This window comes from Emydura macquarii, unplaced genomic scaffold, assembly GCF_026122565.2.
Source record: "Emydura macquarii macquarii isolate MOO-44397 ecotype Brisbane River unplaced genomic scaffold, CSIRO-AGI_Emac_v2 contig_18, whole genome shotgun sequence".
Taxonomy (NCBI): domain Eukaryota; kingdom Metazoa; phylum Chordata; order Testudines; family Chelidae; genus Emydura; species Emydura macquarii.
The window spans coordinates 9995958-10012615 of NW_027130155.1; the positions used below are offsets into that span (position 1 = coordinate 9995958).

A 16658-nucleotide genomic window follows, 5' to 3' on the forward strand; every position below is an offset into this window, starting at 1 on the left:
CCTGGCGAGCTCTTGGGGTGGCAGAGCCTGGCTGGGGTAAAGTCCCTCACTGGTCCCGCGGCTGTCCTGAGCCTCTCGCTGCCTCTGCCTCTGTGTGTGTGGGCTTCGAAAGACACTGAGGAACTAGCTGCTTTAGCATTAAATACCTCTCAAGGATTTTCGCTAAGTACCTTTGGGTCTATGTACCATTTGTGGAAAGTGACTGGTAAGAGGTTTCTCTCTAAGGAGCTTTGGGGTTGCTATCTATAGCTAGCAGGATGACATCCCAGGAAAACCTTCCCACTGCTGTCACTGAATAGGCACAGCTTGGCTGGTGACCCTCAGCACAGACCCCTTTCTGTTCCTTAAATGTGCCAGGATTCCCCGCCACACCCACTGTCCATGGCCCCTTGACCTCTGGGTGTGACAGAATTCCACACCCACCCACTGGATCCTTACCCTCTGAAAGTGTACACACACACACACACACACACACACACACACACACACACACACACACACACACACACACACACACACACACACACACACACACACACACACACACACACACACACACCACTTTGTCCTTTGGAGTGGGGCCAAAATCCTACATGCATTCATTGACCATGGAACTCTGACAATAGGGAGTACACAAAATTTCCTTGGCTTCCTCTCATTACAGCCTGAGTCAGAAGAGAGTATTGGAAGAAAAAGCACAGGGATGTTTGGAGTTGTTTAATAATCACTCAGTCTGGTCACTGAGCACCATCACTTCCTTCAACTCACACCAAGAGAAATGCCAATTCTTGTGAGCTGCACATATATAGTGCACAAACTTCACTGCTGTCATATGCTACTCCCTCTAAAGGAACAGAAATGGGATTAGATGAAGAACAGGCTAAGAACTGCTGCGGTTCTAAAAATAATGATCCTCGTGCACAACCAGAACAGCACAGAATCCTGATCTCCCTCACACACAGCAAAGTGGAAACAATCTGAACTTGTTTAAGAGACAAGCAATTCCCCATTACACCCCTAAAAATATCCTCTTGTCCTCCTCCCCCACAACCAAAACCCTGCCCTACATTGTAAACTACTGTCCAAACTCCCTGAATCCTGAAATTGTCATCAGGACAAGAGAGTCCTCAGAATAGATTCCAAGAGTGTCTACTTATTTTAGCTCTTAGTAATTTAAGGGGACCTAATGGGACTAAAAATATATTTGGAACCTAGCTGACTGGGAATTAAGTGGAGTCTAGGGTTGAACACAAATCAGTTAGCACATTTTAAACACCATTTGTCCTGCAAAATCATGTTTAAAATCGTGTTAGTTAAGTATTAGCCAACACATTTTAAAACACAGGCTATTTTTTCCCAGTCCAGGCAGGGCCAAAGATATACCTCAACATTAGCTTATACATTCTGGGTCTTGTATTTCTTGACTTCAGTGGAAGTTTACAATGCATTACAATGCAAATTGAAGGCTTAAAACCATTTTTTTAAAATTACAAATATTCTACATATAATATTACTTGTGGGGGAAAATTCTCTTGCCTGTGGACTATTTAAAGACAGCAGAATATAAAAAATAGTTGTTGCCTGTATATTCTTTGATAATTACCAATTTGATCACAATTCTATTAGCTATTATGCATTGTTATTTAAGGCAAAGATTTAAATACTAAAAACTAAGTTTCTAGCAACAGTAAAACAATTTCTCTTTAACAAGAGAGAGATCACAGTAGTCATTCATTGACCTATAAATTCTAGTTACTTGTCTGAAAACAGCAATTTTAATAAAAATTATTAGAAATTGCAAATAGAAGAAATTTTTGTAATTATCACCTCTAAGGGCACTGTATTTTCTTATTGTGAATTGGTTGGCTATTCTCAGACTTTTTATATTTTATGTTCTTTAATGGTTCACCGTGATTTAAAAAAAAATACGTGCACATTAGTCTTACCACCATTTTGCTGAAAGGCAACACAGAGCAAAATACTTCCTGTAAATTACATCTCTTAAAGGAAACAAACTGCTCAAATGTTCACTTGATATTTATAAACCAACTGTAAGGATTACGGTAAGTTCATTCTCATTTGCTACCAACATAATTTACAAAGAACAATGAAAAATAGTCTAGGAATAGTTCAAGAGAATAACAAACATCCTCCTAGGCCAAAAGAAACTTTCTTCTGAAAATCTTGTTTTTAATCATATTGTTACTGTATGCAGTCATTTAAAGTATTTCCTCTACTCAAATAAACATCCAAAAGAGGCAGCTTTGCTGCATCAAGGACTTCTCATTAAAATAAGGAGGCATTGATACCTTTCTGGAAGAGGATCCATTTGTCCCTAAAAATAATAATGTATCACATGCAAATGATGTTTCACAAAAGATGAATAAATGTGAATTTGGTGGTTAACGTATGAAATCAGGTTGACTTCCTTAATCCTGTAAACAATGAACAACAAAAAGACATGGTTCAAAATGAAAGATGGATAAAACAAAGAAAAGATGGAAACTAGTGTGTGTCTGACTATTAAAACCAAAAAGTATATATCCTTATAGAAATATCTAATCTTTTTTATCAGAAAATCTCTTGAGATGTTATGAAGAAATACAGCTAATTTAAGGAAGATGAAGCCATTGGCTCCTTAAATTTGAAAAAGACCTTATTCACGATCCACTACCTTATATCTAATCTAAGTTGGGTAGAGAAGGGAATGGACTATGAAGACCCTGTAGTGATTCCTGCTACTAAGGGTTGATGTTCTACTAATTTGCCTTCAGTGTGAATGTGACTAGCTTAAATGGCTGGCATACAAATATTAAGGGCTTGTTTTTCAAAACTGCGCACAAGCCCTTGCATACCTAAAGCGGTACGCAATTACCACAACTGGATATTTTGCCTTGCAATTTATGTGTGGAATCATGGTGTTTTGGAAGTGCAAATTAGGCACACATCTGCACTTGTGCAGTTTTGAAAATCAGGCCCAGATGGACCTAAACCAGTGATCCTGTTCACATAACAAAAAGGAAACTCCATCATGGGTTGTCACTTGCCTGCTGGGATACAATACTTTTACAGCCAAAAGCCCACCCATAGCTGCCCAGACAGAGTGGGTCTCCTAGTTTACAAATGAACCTATATAAACATTCTGAAAGATTAGAGAGTGCCCAAGATACACTGAAATTGGCCACACTACCAACTCCTCCTGAACCATACTATCTCTTAAGACAAATGCTATGAAATTACGTTTAGTCCCTTCACAAAACTTGTTTTAATGTTAGAAGCAAACTCCCAGGATATAACAACAGGTTTCAGTAATCCAACCTCTAAATTACCAATGCAAATATTTCCATTTCTGCACCGGACAGATACCTGAGCCAGAGACTAATGGCAGGATGTTTTTGCATCAAGACAGAAGCAGATCAAGGAAACACCCATATTTTTAGTGCTCCACTTGCCCCTGGTGAATAGGAGTCTTTCCTGAGCAAGTGCTATCAATTTCTGCAGAATGTAAACTTTCTTTTAAAAGTTTCTAATCCTCATTGTTGTGAAGATAACCTTCTAAACTTGTACCAAGTGTAACCAGTGCAATCTTCCCAAAACTGTAGAGACTCAGATCCACTACTGCTGTCACTGCCGGGGATGTTGGTCTGGGTGCTAGTATTGATAAGGCAGCTGGGATGTCTCTTAATAGGTATTTGGGGTTTTTTTTGGTAGGAGTAGAAAAGTGGTCCAGCATTAATTTATTAATTGCAGAATACAACACTGATTTATTTATTTTGTGTGTTGAGAGGTAGTATTAATTTATTTGATTTGTGTTTGACGTGGGGAACAGCACTGATTAATTTGGCATGCTGAGGAGCAGCATTTACTGGAGACTGAGCAGGAGGGGCACAGTTTGGGGGCACCAGCATATTTCATTCTGGCAAGTTGGTTTTAATTTTGGAGATGGGGAAGCAGTGGGGCTCCACACAGGCACAAGTGTTTTGTGCAGAACTCCTGGCAGAAATAGAGCCTCCAAATCAATTTACATTTTGATGTTAATTTAAATGAAAGATAGACTTAATTTTATTGCCAGACAAAACTAGTAAGTTCAAAGTAAACAAAAAAAAAAGACATTGAACGTATGTATTTCTGAACACTGTCTTTTCCTCTCCCTTTTTACTGAAGGGGCCTATTTGTTTATAAAGGAAGCTCTAGCTTTCACAGCTATATGGAAACGAAGGTCAATTTCTCTTCATTACTGAATCATCAGAAATGTAACTCAAAGATGTATTTAAATATTCATAAATATCTTCTATAAATTAAATATAAACTAGTGTATTAAAAAATCTTGAGCATTTTGAATAAATTCACTTATGCAGCTGAAATAGACATTTTTAATATCTTTTTCATATCTACTATATTCTTCGCAGAATGTTTAAACGGTAAACATATGTCTTATTAACTGAATGACATTTGCTGTACAAGAATTATGAACCTTCTGTCTAGTGTCAGAATACTTGGATTTAACATTGACCTACATTTACAGTCTATTCATAAAAGACCAAAGGCGAATTTGCAATAGATTCCACCAAATGGAAAGGCAATACACCTTGAAATTATGAAATTAAGTTGTATTCCTCTAGAACAGGGGTGGGGAACCTTTTTTCTCTCAAGGGCCTGATGGTGGCCCTGGCGGCGGGGGGGGAATTCGGCGGTGGGGGAGTTCCGTGGGGGGTGTGGGACAGTGCCCGCCGCCGAAGACCCCCCCACCACCGAAAAGTGTCAAATGGCGGCACGGTTTCAGCAGCGGGCACTGTCCCCGCGCCGCCGCCGAATTCCCCCCCCCCGCCGCCAGGGCCAGACCAGATGATTTTGCGGGCCTTACACGGCCCGCCGTGGGCCGCACCAAATGATTTCGCGGGCAATATACGGCCTGCGGGCCGGACGTTCCCCACCCCTGCTCTAGAATAACCTCTAGACATTTAATTTATTCAGATAACATTTTACAGTTGCATATACCGGAAAGGTGGCATTTCATAAGGACAACTGAATGACTGCTCAATTCACTACTATATGCAGGGCTGAAAGCATTGCCTACTCTTAAGGTTGCCTGACACTTCCACCTTGTTTACAGTTGCCAAACTTTAACCAATTGGAAAAATATATTATTTTGTCCATATTGAAACATTCTAGTGAATGTTTCTTTGAACAACTCTATTGCCTCGATGCTGTGGAGTAGTGACTTCAAATTTGGCAGTAAGTTTGCCTTTGTATTAGGGATGTGCATTTTGCCATCTCTATGAAAATTTACCCAAGCCTTTGAAAACTGCAGTTCACACATGCTCAGCAGAAATTTATTAGATTACAGCAGCTAAATTCTCTGAGGATTCCATGTGCATTGGACTTTGCTCCAGCATGTGATTGAGCAGGACTTTCCCTACAACTGCAGCAGGCTATGATGGGGCCAGGTCTGGGCATAGGGGGAGTCTCTCCTATGCTCTCAGTGACGCCCTATGCTGGGTACTGGCAGTGTCCAGAGGGGACAATAACCAAATCTGTGGGGAGGGACCAGATAGGAGATATGGAACCCGGGAGAAGAGGGGGAGACAAAAAGTTGGGAATGGAGGTTGGTGGAGGACAGGGAAGACAGAAACTGTGAGTTGAAGTGGGGGCCAGGGAGAGACTGGGATTGGCTGGGCAAAGAATTCTTTTGAAAAGATTAAAGCACTCACATGGTGACTTACAGGGTACGCCATAACTAATGCAAAAGATTAAGGCCATATCTACACTACAAGGACTCTAGCAGGAGAGCTACAGTGCCATAGCTATGCCAGCAACACCCTGTAGCGCAGATGCAGCCTACAGCGATGGAAGGGGTTTTTCCCATTTTCCCATTGCTGTAGGAACACCAAGTCCCCACATTATGGCAGCTAATTCAACAAAAGCATGCTTTCATCCACCTAGCTGAGTACGCATTGGGGGGCTAGGGCAGCACAGGTAGGATGCATAGGGGTGTGGATTTTTCATACCCCTGACCACCGTAGTTATGTCAACCTAAATTTTAAGAATAGGCCAGGTCTAAAGTTCTTCACATTTGGAAAACCTGCTTTAAAGAAAGAGAATTATTTAGTTAGGACCTAATCACATAAGATGCTGAGCACTTTCATTTTCCAGTAGCCCTGCATTATGCTGAATCTTGTCCTTAGCTGTTTGTAAATGGCTTTGAAGATGGAAAAAAAAAAACACTACAAGTGCTAAGGATCATCAAGAATTGGCTGGGAATTCATGTATGTATGTGTGGGAATGGTTTACAAAGAGGATTTTTGTTGAGAGGGGAAGAGTAGGGATTTATTTACATAGGCATTTAATATGGTTTGTTTGCTTTGTTGAGGATTGGAGAGGTATTAGAATGGGGTTTAAAAGCTGTGATACTTTTGTTCGTTAAGGAAAGGGCTCTGCATCTTCTCTCTGTATGTTGGTGGAGATTTAATAACCATGAACCCTGCTCTCCGTCCTGAGTTAATTTCTGTATGTTTTTCTAGACAGTTTAGATTGTAAACTCTTCCAGGCAAAGAATACATCTTAACTTGTTTAATGTACTTTGTAAATTGCCATGTACATTTATGGCCTGGTATACAAAAATATACATATATACAAGGTTTGTTATACTAGATTCCAGCCAATCAAGATGCTCAACTTTTAGTGAGCTCACCTTTTTCCCCAGTAGGTGGCATTAACATGAAGTGAAGTGAGTGATCAAGACATATAGGTAGGCTTACTAACAGATGATACCATGATGCAATCAATAAGGTAGGCCATCATCTACATAAGGGCATTCTAGCTGGAATATTTGACAATATCTGACCATGGTTCAATAGGCTGTGGTCAAATGATATTATTTGCCACATCAACCGATCAGCTTGCCAAACCTAGTTTAGAACAATCTTAACAGACTACAGACTCTTCAAACTTGTCATATATTTAAAACTCACTAAAATCTTGTTCAGAGCCCATGTGTTTCCTTCTTCATTCTAGGGCAAAGAAAAACTAAACAAATTAAGGAGGCAAGCAGTTAAACATAAGAAAAACAAAAATTAAAATAGGGTTGCATGTACAAAAAAATAATCAAATGAAATCCTGAATCCCTCCCATTACAAAAGGCAAAACAATAGTTATTACATTAAATACAAGTCTACCAATCTGATGAAATAACAGACATGTTCCAAAATAGATCTAGCTATACTGACAAGATGAAACAATGTGCTACATTAGATTCTTGCTACATGTAATTGCTATCTACTTTCCTTGTAACATCTATTTTGTCAATTATATTTTTTAAACAATTTGATAGACATGGCTCTCAATTTATCTAAAATACATCCACAAGTCAGCTAGTTCCTAACCAATATTTTCACTTCACCAGTTAATTAATTTGAAATATGGTTATTAAAATGGCCCAATGCTGGACTAAACACATCCCCCATTGTTTTTACTAGAATCAACAGTAAAAAGTTTTAACATGGTAAAAGTTTAATACTGTAGGTTGGAGAAACCAAGTACATATCATTGTAAAAGAAAAGGCTATTAATACTCAATGAACATTAGGGACAGACTTCTTAAGTTAGCACAAAACAAGCCTGTACTAAACCCTAAATAAGAGGTTTCTACAATCCTTGGGATGAGGGGGGCAATAAAGATGAATGCTTCACAGACTATTTATTTTAGTCAAAAAAAAAAAAAATCACAGTCAGGCAAAATTATTTATGGTGGTTTGGTATGGATGCAGTATTATTTGGATGGTAAGAATCCCTTTTTAAAAATCAATTACATAGCAGATCAGACTTATGAACACAGCCTTCTTTTTGAATGGACTGGTTTCTTACATTTCCTTACCAGAAACATCAGATAGATTGTAATAGTGATTTTCTGCACTACAGCATTTCCAAGCAGTTGATACAATTTACACCAGAACACTAAGACAGACATTCTAAGGTAGTAGCCTATATCCTTAGCTTTGAAAGGATTTTGAAATAATAATGGCATACCAACACATTAAAGTGTGTTCAAAGCAAAACAAAACCATAGTATTCTTTTAACATAGATATAAATTGAATGGATCCCGCCATAGTTAGCGTGTTCCTCCCTTTCATACAAATATATGGCATCAGATGTATACTGCTCCAAACAAGTTCAACAGAAAAACTGCCAATATTTTCATTTGCCTATTCTCTGGACCACCCAGTCCTGTTGACAGAGGGGACAGCGATTGTTCTGTTTCACCCATAGGGACATGCAGCAATTGTGGAAGGAATGATTACATTCTCCCCAGACAACTGAAAGAAAAGAAAAACACTTGATATGTTTCAGTTACACTTTTAATATAAACATTAACATTCTAACTCAGATTTTTACAGCTGATAGAGGGTTATATACTATATGGTGAAATAATACATTCTAATGATTTATCCATTGAGACTAGATTAGTGTTACTGGATTGACAATATTTTCCATAAATAGAACACTGTGTTCTACAGGGTTATTTCTCACACATTAGCCACTAAAAACATGTGTACACATTTATTTTTAATTGAAAAGACATATATACATACTTTCATATTCTTACACATCCACAGAATGCTTGGCACAGTGCTGAGCACTATATAAATATTGCATAATATTATGAACACTACTGAGGGATGAGTGAAGCCTGTGAGTGGTTTGGAAACTTCCACTACCTGGCTAAGTTCTATCTTATTTTCACTGCCTCATTAATTAGGTATAGTAAGTGTACCATTTCAGTATTGATTTTCTATCATGTATCAAAGGCTTGATAGCATATTACCAAATTCTGATTAACACTGTATTTGAATTTTTAAAGTTCAAAGTTGTGATGCATGATAAATAAAATACAGGATGCTAGTACGTAAGCATTTACGATGGGCTCTCAGTTACATCAGAGGTTGTTCAAAGGCTATAATCATTTCAATATACCAAACTGCACTACCTAGGGAATACACATAGTCTACCTAATTCTGCAAGGTATTAGCTGCGTTTTTGCTATTTCCATTTAGCAGTGATTGTAGACAAGGCATTAGTCACAAGATTGTGGAAGTGACCATTTCTTTTAGAGACAATAAGCTGATCAACTAAAATAATACTATTGAATTAACTGAGGCTATATGTTCTATAACTGAAATAGCAAAGAGGTGGAAAGGTTCAAAAATTATTTTACAAGTTCAATTAACAGAGTAGTATAACTATACTATTTAAAAAAATGTTTGAATGTCTACATAATCACACACAAAAACCCTAGTATAATGCTTAGGGATACATTTTTCCAACTGAAAAGTATATTAACTAAACAATAAAAATAAGATCTTTGAAACCTCAAAAATCTTGGATGAAGAAAAGAATCAAATATATTCCATGGCTTCATAACCCACTCAAAATTTTATTCTATACTTGCATGTTTCAGTGAAGTTCTTCTGTTATATCTCCTGGCATCTATCTCAAAAGAAGAGATAGTAGCTATTTCCTATCTAAATCAGAAGTCTACAGTAGTTTGTCCTGACTTATGTAACTAGTTCTTCCCAGTCACATACACATCTATAAATGACTAGTTGTAAATTTGCTCAGTTCAATACTTTTCTATGACAGTGTGTCTTTTTACATTCGTAATACTCTACCGTTTATTTATGTGCATTAATAAAATTAGTATTAGCTTCAAACTTAAAAAAGCACCACACCGAGAAAAAACCTTTGGCTGAAAAGCAAGAGAATGAAATCACTACATACCAACACAATCTTCTTGTTTGTTTTCAGCTTGACATCTAAGACAGGCATCTAAAAGTAAACAAGAACAAAACTCAATTTGATGCTCAGAATACAATTCTTAAAACTGACTAACACAAATATAAACCCTGGAACATATTTAGAAAAGGTAAAAGCTTGACTTCTGCCATATAGTTAAATTTATTAGATAAAAAGAAAATTAAAATACAAAGCATTATGCATAGCAAAAGGAGGTAAAAAACAAATCCTGGAAGCTGTAAGACATGCTCTTCTGACCCTCTATTTTGTTGTGACATTTTCACAAGCTCTGCTGCAAAAAAAAAATCTCCTTTTTATGTACGTGACCATTTGGAGACTTGTGCCAAATGCACTCAAGCATATTAAAAATTAAATGAGAGCACTGAAAATACATATGCAACCCCTAGCTTCAGGAATTTGTTTTTCAGATGTCTGTCTCCTTTTAAGAAAATCATTCACAATTATATTGTTTTTCAGCCTCCCATCATATCCTACGGCACACCCTCTTTTTATTTTTACTTTTTAAACACAGCAATTTTACTCGATGGGTACTTAAACTCTGCCAGAATATAACTCCTTTCTACTCTCACACATAGCATACTTTCAGATCATTTATTAGTCATGCAACATAAGTGAAAAGACCAATGGCGACATATTTTTAGATGGTGTCTAATCTTGTAGAGGACAGAAAGGAATCCGGATATGGAACTCCCAGTTGGAGTAGTACTTCTTCCTACATCAGTTGCTGCTCTCACACAACATAAGCACTTAGTGCTGCTCCCACTTCAGATTCCTCACTTAGTCAGTCTTCACTTCACCAACCCATCAAAGAGGGAAGAGAATGGGAGTGCTGAGGCAGCAATGTTTCCCCAAATGAGACACAGGAGAGCAGCTCTTCCTTTAGTAAACAATGAGGAGTTCACTCATTACTATTATTTGTACTGCAGTAATACCTAGAGACCCAAACATCATTGTTCTAGGGGTTATACGAACATAACAAAAAATGGTTCCCTCTTGAAGAGCTTCCTAAGACAGGAAATACAACAAATAAGCTGGGGAAGCACACAATAACAGGCGAGAGGACTGTAATCATCATGACAATTAGTGACTACTACCAAATTTTTTGTAGGTATCATAGTAGATGAGTGTTTTAAAGAGGGATCTGAAGGACAATGTGGTGGCTTTACATATTTTTACAGTGAGCACTTTCCATGCATAAGGAACAGCATAGGAGAAAGTGCTTGTTGGAAAATTTGACAAATGGACAATGAAGTCTTGGCATATTTGGCGGGGCAGAAGCAGGAGTCAATATCTCAATAGTGTATAAGAGATGACAGGTACGGCACTCTTCCAACACTTAAATCCCTGTTGCCAGTGACTGGGTCTTTTAGTCAATCATTTTCAGAAATATCAAATTAACTTAAAAGCCAATAATATTTTTCAAATATTAAAATATAAAGGCAATCAGAGTTCTATATTTAACTCCACAGAAAACATTTATTCTTTTTGGCATACTAATGAGAGGAATTTTGTTTTTCTTTTAAACTAAACCTTTTTTCCCCCTTTAATTCTGTTATTTAACATAACTGGCATGAGAAGAGATATTAATTTAGATCTATTCTCCACACTAGTTCTGTGCTATTTCTACTTCCTCATAAATCAGGTTAAATAAAATCCACTGTTGAATATAACTAAAAAAACTATTTTTTTTAAATGTTATTCTATTGCAGATGGGTCCTGATATCTCAGTCCTGATGTGAGCTTTGTCCACCAGCCCAACTAAGACCACGTTGTAACTGTATTCAAACTAGTATTTTAATTTTAAATCCGTTTAAACGTATTAAAAATAGAATGTTTAAACATTTAAACGCTGAGGGTGGGGGAAGCATGCTGGACAGCTCTCACAGGCAGGGAGCTGAGCCAGGAGTCGAACCCAGCTCTGGCTCCTGCCCCAGCCAAGCCCAGCTACAGCAACATTTAAACAGCTGATTATCATTTAAACGGTTAACCTTTTACATCCCTAATTCAAACCATGCTAAAACTTCTTGTATAAAGTCAAGCTAAGTAAGACTTTTAAGGTATTTCCCACTACCTCATTCTGGGCCAAAGTCTTTCTTCCTCTAGCATGCCCATAAATTCTCCCAGCTCAAGAGAATGGTCTCAACACAAACAAACATATGCAAAATGGCTGGGTTAGTTATGTCTGATATTGCCATGATGAGCACTCAGATTGGATTCTCAATCTTTCACTTCCCTTTTACAGGAAAACTGAGTTAAGTGACTTGCCGAAAATCACTCTTCCCCTGTTGTTCTGGGGTTAACTTATCCATTTGTGTAAAACACTTTGAAATTCCTGGATGAAAAAGCACAATATTAAATTTTGAGTATAATTTATTTTCTGGACATTCTGTCTCTACAATACAAAAGATAATTCAGTTTTCCTACTCATTCAGTCCTCGGCCATCTACTTGAAACTGCCAATGTGTGCCAACTGCAGTGTTTGTGAACACCCACTTACTGGGAACTGGACAGAAACCATATTTGCATCATGCAGAACACTGACCAAACGTAAGATGGAAGCTTGGGTAAAGAGTAGTCCAACTTGCATTTGTACAGGGGCCTAGAGATGAAAAGGCTGTGTGTCTCCAATTATCAGCTCCCATAGCTTTCCAGTCTCAAACAGCAATAAAAATGTGCACATTTTAAGTGTAGTTGGGTCATCATATGATATATAATGTGTTAATATTCATAATAAATTGGGGAGATTTGTACAAATATAGTGATCATAATTTTTAGCTAATGCACTAATGTGATCCTACATTATACACTTTTTACCCTAGAGTGGTTTGCAAGCCATAATTAACAGATAACACAAAGAATATGCTAGACATCACCCTTGAAGAGAAACCATTTCAGGGTGAAATGTAGTAAGAGCAGATTACAGACAAGACTTCAGTATGGTGAAGTAGTTGTACCGAGATAAAGGGCTCCAGTAAGTGATCCAATTTAAGTTATGCAACTCCTGTTTGGCTAGTTAAGGAGGATCATATACTAGGACCCACCAACATCTCTATGGCACCCTTGCCCAGGGGCAGTGACCTGATTCTGTGTCCCCTGATTACATAGACAGCTGCTGGGCACGGTCAACCAACTACAGTTTATTTCAGGGAAATAAAGAAGAATTGTTTGGCTATTACAGGGTAAAGCTGATTGCTTAAGTGAAGCCTCTGACTATTTCTGGTACAAACCATTTGTACCAGCACAGGATCCTTTGTGCAACTACTGCTAGGACATGGGACAAAAGCAGAGGCAGGGCATTAGACTCTATATAAATGGGAGCTCCTGTAAAAAATAAGGGCAGGTATTCATCACTTCTCAGCGGACCTCTCAGCAAACAGGACGGTTTGTCCAAGCTCCAAGAAAAACCCCGGTGTTTCCCGGGGATGGAGGTAGTGAGGAGATTCAGCCCCGGGTGTGGGGCTGTCCCTCGGGGAAAAGCAGTGAGGCGATACAGGCCCGCCCTCGGGAAGAGGCAATGAGGAGATACAGGCTCCCTCCCCCACTCCCACAGGACGCGGAGCTGTCGAGGGGAGGGGCAGTGAGGAGATACGCTGGCCCCTCTTCCCTGCTCCGGACGCGGGGCTCCGCCCCAGGCGGGGACGGAGACGGAGACGGAGAGAAGGTCGGGGCCCGCCGGGCCGGCGCTTACCCATGACCTGCACCCGGCAGATGGCGCAGGTGTCGCACTCCACGTCCCAGCTCCACATGGCCACCGCGTTCCATTTCTTCAGCGAGAACATCTTGTCGGCGGCGCCCGCCTTGGAGCCCGAGGAGCCCGGCTGAGAGTGGGGGGCGCCCGGCTCGTCTCCCTCCTCCACGTCGGCCATGGCGGGGGGCGGAGACGCTGCGGCGGAGGAATCGCTCGAGCTCCTCGCCGCCGGCCGAGCGGGGCTGCAGCGCCACCCAGAGCCCAGCGATGCCACGCGGCCCGCGCTCGGCTGGGCGCGGGGGGCGGGACGCGCCGGCGTCGGCGCCGCTCCAGTGGCGATGGTGGCGCAAGAGCCCCACAGGCCCTGCGGAAAGCTCAGGGCCCCTGGGCCGCGCCCTCTCAGCATCCCGGCACCGCCACGGAAGCCGGCCGGGGGCCGCCTGTCGCTTACAGTGATGCTGTGCGGGAGGCGTAGTGGGCGGGCCGGGCTCCTGTCGCTTCTAGGCTCCAGCTGCAGGGAGGAGCTGCCCGGACCATTGCCGCTGCGGGGAGCCCGGCCGGGAGGAGGGTTGTTTTTAACGCTCTCGGGTAGATAGGCGGCTCGGGACCAGTCGTCGGCTGCAGCCTTGCCTTAAACTCTGTCTGGGGATCTGTACTGCGCCTAGCCCCCGCTCTCTGGGCGTTAGCCAGGGGCGCCTTTTCAGCTAGGGGGCCCCTTTAACCATGATTCCAGGGGCTAATTAGGCACCTGAAAACTCTTAAGGGTTTCCGCAAATGATAAGTTAGAAATGTAGCTGACAGGAGCACTGTACCTAATTCCTGTACAATAGAAAAATAATAAACACTAATTAAAGCCATATTTTAAGTTTATTTGTAAATTTAGAACACTCAGATAATATAGAAAAATATTCCCAATCCCAAATCTGACTCGGCAGATAATAACAACACTGATTTAGGCCACTACAAATGAAAGAATTTTTAAAAGTTTAGTATGGTTGGTAACTACTTATGTGCTTTACTTTCTGCATTTTTGTAAGTGTAGACAATGAAAGAAATCAGTTCTACTACTTGTATTTCATTTCACTTTCAGTGTCCTAGTAAATGCTCCAATGTTTGGGTTGCAAACACTGCACAGTGTTGGTCTAAGAACTATTTTCAAGCCGATACATAGCCTTTTTAAAAGGGTTTTGAAATTTTTTGTAGTTATGGTTTTATAACTTTTTTTAAAAGTAAGTCATAGATGCTGGAACTAAGGGTGCCGGGGGAGCAGCACCCCTTGGTTTGAAGTGGTTTGCATTATATACAGGCCCAGCACAGTGGCTGCATGATTTCTAGACTATTCTTGGGCATGATATTTTTGGACAGCTTTCTAATCCATTATGAAATAAATTTTCAGATTATGTGTTGTAGCTGATCTTTCACCACTAACTGCTCATTTTACTGGGGTTAAGATAAACATTTAAAAGTTTGTCAAAAGGGAAAGTAGTGTTAGAGAGAAAGTATGTGCATTAATTAACAAATGAAGAAGGGGAATACATGATGACTCAAAATTAGCTGACATACCAAACTTTTTAAAAAACTAAAAAAAATCACTATCTAGTGTGTAATTAAATGATGGATGTTAGCAGCATAGATCTATAAACGAACAAATTTTGGCAGCCAAATCAGGCAAACTGTTCAGACTGGCTTGGGTTTATGTGCACTAAAGGATTTATACAAATACTTTTTATTTATCCTAACTATTAATTTGGAAGGAGGTTTCTAGTGTGTTGCTGTAAGGATTTGAGAGAGTAAACATCACTTCAATTAAATTCATTCTGCCTCCCCTCAGAAATATTAAAGAATAAGTACAAGAGCAGCTGAGATGCTTACAAGTTGGATGAGCAAGACATAAGCACAGCAGACACACGGCTACAAAATGGCTGCTTGAGGGCAGCAGTAGCTTGTATCTGCACATACAAAGGACCAGCAACTCCTCAGAAGGTGTTCTGGGAAAAAGGTCCTAGAAAAGTGCAACTGTGGAGAAATTTGATAAGATCAAGGCATTCACAGCATTTGTGTGTAACAACCTATATGACCTACCTGACCCAACCAAAGCCATTGTAAACAAAGGAAAGATTCTCACAGATAAGTGGGATTAAAGGCAGAATAAATGGCCACACTAGGGTACTGCCATTCACTAAAAAATTAGAGTGTTGGAAAAAAATGGGAAAGTTGTAAGTGTAATTTAAACAATATTTGTGATGTGACAGCACTTGCTTATTTCTTCACAGCAGGGAAAGATTCCAGGTTGTCATTCTTTAGTGCTGCTTTTGCACCTGAAACTTCCAAAGCTGGGCTGTCTGTGAGGATAATTATCTCCTGAATGTGTCTGGGACACATTCCCCTCCTGAGCAGCCCTGTGTCTACTGGTGTCATGAGGAGCTTGTTCCTGCCTTTTTAACATGTCAGCATGTGAAGGTGAGGGGCAGATCATGACAAAATCTGCAGCATCTTCAGACCTAAGCGCACACAGCTTGAGAGCTTGCTTGCTTCCTCCCAGTCACCAGCTGAGCTGAGCCTGTTTGCAGTGAAGCCAACTCGTGGAGGCAGGAAGTAGCCAAAGACACACCCAAAAGTCGCTAGCTGTCGCTAAATCAACATTCAACACCTGTCATTAATGTCACTAACAACAGTATCCATAAATCATTGTTAACTATATACTGCTATGTATTACACATGCAAATATTTTACTAAAATACACATTTCATGTTATAATTAATGGATTCACAAAATAGCTCAAAAGTGTGAGGTGAACAAATTGTTAATAACATACCTATATCTCCATCATGTCCGTCTCCCACTTGTGTGCTTTATACTCAATACTTGGCTCTTGATTGCTGGGCTCCATTTGCTCCCCGCTGTGAAAGGATTGCTTCTCCTTGAACAAATAGGCTGCGTTTGTCTTAATGAGTTTTGTTACCAACTCAGGAAGGTTGTAAGTACTGCAAGATTCCCCGAACAATTTCAGTACCGTTCTGACTCTTAGGATGGCATTTAATGTGTTAATGCCCATTCGATTCCGCAGTTTAAATTTCACAATGTTCATCATACTGAACAAACACTCAACCTCAGGGTTCGAATGGGGTAGTGAAAGCACCGCTATTGCTAGGGAGCAAAG

At 39.9% G+C, this 16658-nt stretch overlaps 1 protein-coding gene across 2 annotated transcripts; it reads right to left on the reverse strand.

The window, feature by feature from the left end:
- Positions 1 to 6555: 6555 nt before the first annotated feature.
- On the reverse strand, positions 6556 to 16407 carry RNF7 (ring finger protein 7). 2 transcript variants are annotated; one of them, XM_067557905.1, is made up of 4 exons: positions 16314 to 16407; positions 13499 to 14317; positions 9775 to 9822; positions 6556 to 8312 (listed from the first exon to the last, which is right to left on the reverse strand). In XM_067557905.1, exons 2-4 carry the CDS (start codon positions 13902 to 13904, stop codon positions 8194 to 8196), a joined length of 573 nt encoding a protein of 190 aa, XP_067414006.1. In that variant the 5' UTR covers positions 13905 to 14317; positions 16314 to 16407; the 3' UTR covers positions 6556 to 8193. The 2 variants fall into 2 exon arrangements, with proteins under 2 accessions (XP_067414006.1, XP_067414091.1); XM_067557990.1 differs by lacking the exon at positions 16314 to 16407 and having other exon boundaries at positions 13506 to 14554.
- Positions 16408 to 16658: the final 251 nt, after the last annotated feature.